The sequence below is a fragment of the Gossypium hirsutum genome, chromosome A13 (genome assembly GCF_007990345.1).
Source record: "Gossypium hirsutum isolate 1008001.06 chromosome A13, Gossypium_hirsutum_v2.1, whole genome shotgun sequence".
In the NCBI taxonomy this organism is placed as follows: Eukaryota; Viridiplantae; Streptophyta; class Magnoliopsida; order Malvales; family Malvaceae; genus Gossypium; species Gossypium hirsutum.
Window position 1 is genome coordinate 66827975 of NC_053436.1, and position 5075 is coordinate 66833049.

At 27.2% G+C, this 5075-nt stretch overlaps 1 protein-coding gene across 1 annotated transcript; it reads left to right on the forward strand.

Annotated features, from left to right (window-relative positions):
- Window positions 1-1490: 1490 nt before the first annotated feature.
- On the forward strand, window positions 1491-2126 carry LOC107894871 (uncharacterized). The gene is made up of 2 exons (XM_016820058.2): window positions 1491-1593; window positions 1715-2126. The coding sequence occupies exons 1-2, from the start codon at window positions 1515-1517 to the stop codon at window positions 2092-2094; spliced, it is 459 nt and encodes a 152-aa protein (XP_016675547.1). The 5' UTR covers window positions 1491-1514; the 3' UTR covers window positions 2095-2126.
- Window positions 2127-5075: the final 2949 nt, after the last annotated feature.

Genomic DNA, 5075 nt, shown 5'->3' on the forward strand with positions numbered 1-5075 from the left:
ATGGCATGAGAAAAATGAAGAAGATGACATCTTTTTCTTAGTTATTTTGGCTTTATTTGCCAAATTACTAAAATACCCTTAATGAAAAATAAATAAAAACATACCATGCCATGTCCATTTTTGACCACTAATTACAAAATGGCTATTTTCATTTAAGGATCTCCAATTTAAAAAGCCATTACTCAAGTACTTAGTACCTTTGTGAACTAGAACACACATTTTGCAACCTTTTACAATTTAGTCCTTTTAACTAAATTGAGTGCCCAAATGTCAAAATTTTCGAACAAAATTTTCACGAAATTATTCCGTGAAATCGTAGACCATAAAAAATAATAAAAATAAAATTTTCTTTGTCGGATTTGTGGTCCTGAAACCACTGTTCCGACTAGGCTCAAAATCGGGATGTTATAGTCTATTTCTTATTTAACAAACGCATAATAATAACCTTATAAATCGGGACGTGACCACTCTCGGTTTTCACAAACCTAATTCTTCTAACTCAATTTTTGAGGTGTGACAAAAGTGATAATTGGGAACAACTTTGGGGGGCAAATAGTATATTAACCATTTAAATAATATAAAACATTATATTAATAAGATTAAAATTATGAAATAGGTAAATTTTAAAAGGGTGAAACTGAACTTAGCAATTTGTATCTACTTTGGTATTTCAACTTTTATAGGACCTAACTAGTAACTAAACTTAGAAACTGTAAGCAAGTTGGTACTTATTAGCACCATTATATTTTTGGCTATCAGCTAATAGAATGTCGACATGTGTCATAAAATATTATGCTTTTTTAATTAAAAGATAGAAATTAGGAAATCTATTTATTTTATTTTGTATGCTTAATGAACCTAAATAAACGGTTGTCCATATTCATTTGAATCTGGATATCTTAATGTTTTTAGCAAAATTTATAATTTTTATAATTTCAAAAATAAAATAAATGTTAATTTTTTTATTTAATTTAGAAATTTTCTTAAATTTTAGGATTTTATCTTTTTATTTTTAAGTGCACAATAAATGGGGACATGAATGTGGTAATTGTGTAGTAATGAGATGAAAAAGAAATTTGATTGGATTTGTGAATACAAAATGGTTATAAATGTTGAAGATTTTAAAAAACAAAGTGGTATGAATTAATTGTATTGAAGTGTAATTTCAGTTTTTGTTAATGTTAGACAACGATGATGAGAAGATTGTATAATTTTTGTTATCGGAAATTTTGTTACTAAGTTGTGGCTGTTTGAGAACACTCCAAAGTTATAACTAATCCAAACTCCATTTGTTTAACCATTCTTGTACCAATGTTAAGGAATAAATGAAGTTGAGACGTAAAGGCAATGTTGTGAATATAACTAAAACAACCACAAGAATCTAGAATGTGATTCTTTTCTAGCAGACAACCCACAAGAAACATTTTATACCACTTTCAATGACTTCATTCCTCTATATAAACTTAGCACATCCTTCATTATTTGCATAATTAATCCATAAATTGCCAGTTTTCATGGAGCAAGATTATGTTGAACCCTATTGCCAGTGGAAAAGAGAAAAAGGTTATGATGCAATCGATATCGAGCTTCATGGTATTGTGTTTTACATCTCTCTTTTTCAAATTTTTTTTTGAATTATTTAATGTTATATTTATACGTAAAACACAAGTGAATGTATTATTCATTATTGTTATATAATTGTATGAATGAATAGGTTTCAATATTGATGATGTGAAAGTAGCACTTAAACAAATTGAAGGCAAATATATGATATCAATCATGGCGGAAGATCCAAGATGTCTTCATAAAAGAATCGAAATCCCAAATGATATTTACAATTTAGAGCAAATTCGTGCATTATTTGGGAATGGAAAACTCAATATTGAATTACCCAAGAAAGTTGAGTCGAATAAACTTGAAATTCTGATGCCCAAATTAGAATTTAAAAAGATTTTAAAAGAAGATATGAAAAATAAATTTATTTCTGCTGTTGAATGTTTATATGCAAATGGAAAAATTCCAGCATTTGGTTTTATGTTAATAGCTAGTGGGTTATTTGCTTATAAAAATTATATACAATGTTATGGCATTTGAGAAGTAAAATTAAATGTGGAAATTTATTGTAATCTTTTATTATTTATTTTCCTTATTCCACGTTGATATATCAATTGAACATGAAGAATAGAAATTCATGTGTTTGTTTGATAGGATATTTGGGTTAAGCTTAGTTAATATAAATGAAAAACGAGTAAATGTTTGAATTTAGCTAAAATACACTTATTCCCTCTGGTTTCAACAATAATCACTTACATTTTTTTTTAAAAAAATAAATAAATTTAAAATGGAAAGCAATTATACCCTCTTATCATCTTCTACTCTTTATTTTTTTTTTAATTTAATATATCTAAATGCTATAGCATAAAATATATTTGACCTAAATTAATATTAAATGTTCCAAATTTATACTTAATTTAGTTATATATTAATCATGAGATAATTTATTAAATTATTTATATAAAACCCATTAATTACCATTATTTAAAAGATTCTACTAAAAAATAAATTGATTAAAATATTTAAGTAAATATATAAAGGGAAAAAAATTCAATTAAATTATAAACTAAATAGTTAACATGTATGTGAAAAAAAAATTAAAAGGAAAAAATAAGTAAAATATAAGACAAGAAAATAACCTCAGCAGCAACATAAGAACTTTAAGATCCCTAAGTTATTTGGTTGATGTTATTCTACTCTACTTTTAAATGTATTATGAGTGTGATCATGTTTTAATTTTGACTAAAGTTATTTAAATTTATATATATATATTTTTGTAATTGTAATATGATTGTATTTATAATCTAAAAAAATACATAACATATTATTATATTGAAGAATATAATACAATTTATTACCTAATTTAATAATAATTAAAATATTTTTATAATCAATTGAATATTTAATATTTTAATTGAAAATTATTGAATATAAAAATTAAAGATAACTAAAATAAATAGATTAATAAGTACTTAATAAATGGCAAAAATATAATTTTATTTAAAATTTATTTAATAAATAAACCTTAAGGGGTTAATGCGTTTTTCATCAAATTTTAGGGGTAAGTGAATGTTTTATTAAATGTTAAGGGTTTGAATATTTTTCTCATTAAAGTATATATTTTTTATTTAGGATAAATTACGCCTGTAATCATTTAGCTATGCGTAATTTGTTTTTTTGTTTATTCAACTAAAGGAAATTACAATTTAGTCACCAATATTTATTTTCTTTTTGTTAACACAACAGTTTTTTAATTAGTATTAAAACAAATTTAATACTCAAACTTTTATACTTTTTATCGCCCTAATCCTTAAGTGACTACCATAACGATGATGCAACCCTTTTTAAATTTAGTCCTCAACTTTTATACTTTCTATCAATTTAGCCCTAATTATTAAGTGACTAATATAATGATGATACGACCCTTTTTTAAATTTAGACCTCAACTTTTATACTTTCTATCAATTTGGCGCTAATCATTAAGTGACTAACAAAACGCTCATGTAACCCTTTTTAAATTTAGTCTTCAACTTTTATACTTTCTATCAATTTGGACCAAATTTTGTATAAAAATTATAAAAAAAAATCAAATTTTGTTTTAGAAAATTAGAGAATTTTAAAAATTATATAGAAAATTATAAATATATAAAATTTTAAAATATAAAAGAATACATAAAAATAAAAATTATATAAAAATCTTATTTATGCATATAAATAAAAACATAAAATAGATATAAATAATTACAAAAAAAAAAACTTTTTTTTTGTTTCATTTCAGAAAAGTTACTCATGCATTCTCTTAGATGAGATGAGGAAAAGATAATAGTAGAATAAATAAGAGAACTTTAAGACATGCATGGTGGAAGTCGATGAAACGTGAACCCTTTTTTTTTTTGTCTCATCTTTGTGTCTTCTTCCCTTTTAAATGTTCTTTAAATGAGACAAAAGTTCTCCATTAAACTATTAAGAATTAGAGTGTTGTTTCATGTCCAGAATTTATTATCCATAAAAAGTCCAGACAGGGTAAAAAGATAGTCTTACCCTTTAAATTACTTTGACAGTATGTGCATGTGTCACGGGGCTAGATCTTTTATCTGGCAATCCGTGCGGCCTTAGGCGATCCGTTCGTGTCAAACTCGCCTAAGTCAGCCTAATCACCACAAGTGAGGATTCTTTTAGAATTCCTCCAAGGTACCAATTTGTATAGCAGAAGCAATTTATGCAAAAAAAAACCACAAAAGAACAACAAAAAGCCATAGAAAAAACACATGAGAGGTGTTTGAGTAAATGCTCTCAATATTCTTTATTCACAACGAATAATGAAACAATGGAATGAAGTAATTACAAATGAGGGGGCGCTCTCTATTTATAGTTGAGCTCCCCCAAAACCGATAGTCAAAATCAAGTTACATCGATGGACAAGATTAGCCTATCCCTTGATTTTAGGGATTTACAAGATTACACCATATCAAATCTAATCTAATCTTTACAAGATATGATTTCTTTCAATACTCTGAGATTAGTTGCCGAATTTACCAAGATAGCCTTATGTTACCATATCTTCATTATCGGGCCATCCAGGCTTCAATCTGACAGGCTCTCCAATAGCTTACTGAATTAGGTCAGTTCTTGTGGGCCAAATGATCCCCATCTAACTAATAGACCTCCACTTATTCTCCCCCACCCATTCTCCCAATGCCCTCGTTGCGCCTTTAGAATGGCACTGACTTGATTCGCTTCGATCTCGTCTCGATGCTTTAGCTTTTCCCTTTCTTCAGAACTTTTACCTCGGCTTACGTCACTTCTTAACTCAAATTGTCCCAGTCGTTTGTACATCTCGACGGTAAGAAGTTATGTACCTCTCTTGCCTGCATTCTAACTCGCTTCAAACTGAATCCTCTTAATTCACAATAATTGGCTTCGAATTACCTATAGTCCTTCGGCCTCCTTGCTTAAGAACTTCGAAAGGGCCTCTACGTTCTTGCGAAGTCAACAAGTTAAAATGAAAAGCACTATCAGAG

Bases quoted from the DNA above. Each gene is read 5' to 3' on its own strand.
- LOC107894871 (XM_016820058.2), top strand. From the start codon at position 1,515: ATGGAGCAAGATTATGTTGAACCCTATTGCCAGTGGAAAAGAGAAAAA. The intron at 1,594-1,714 runs GTATTGTGTTTT...ATGAATGAATAG, and splicing joins AATCGATATCGAGCTTCATG to GTTTCAATATTGATGATGTG.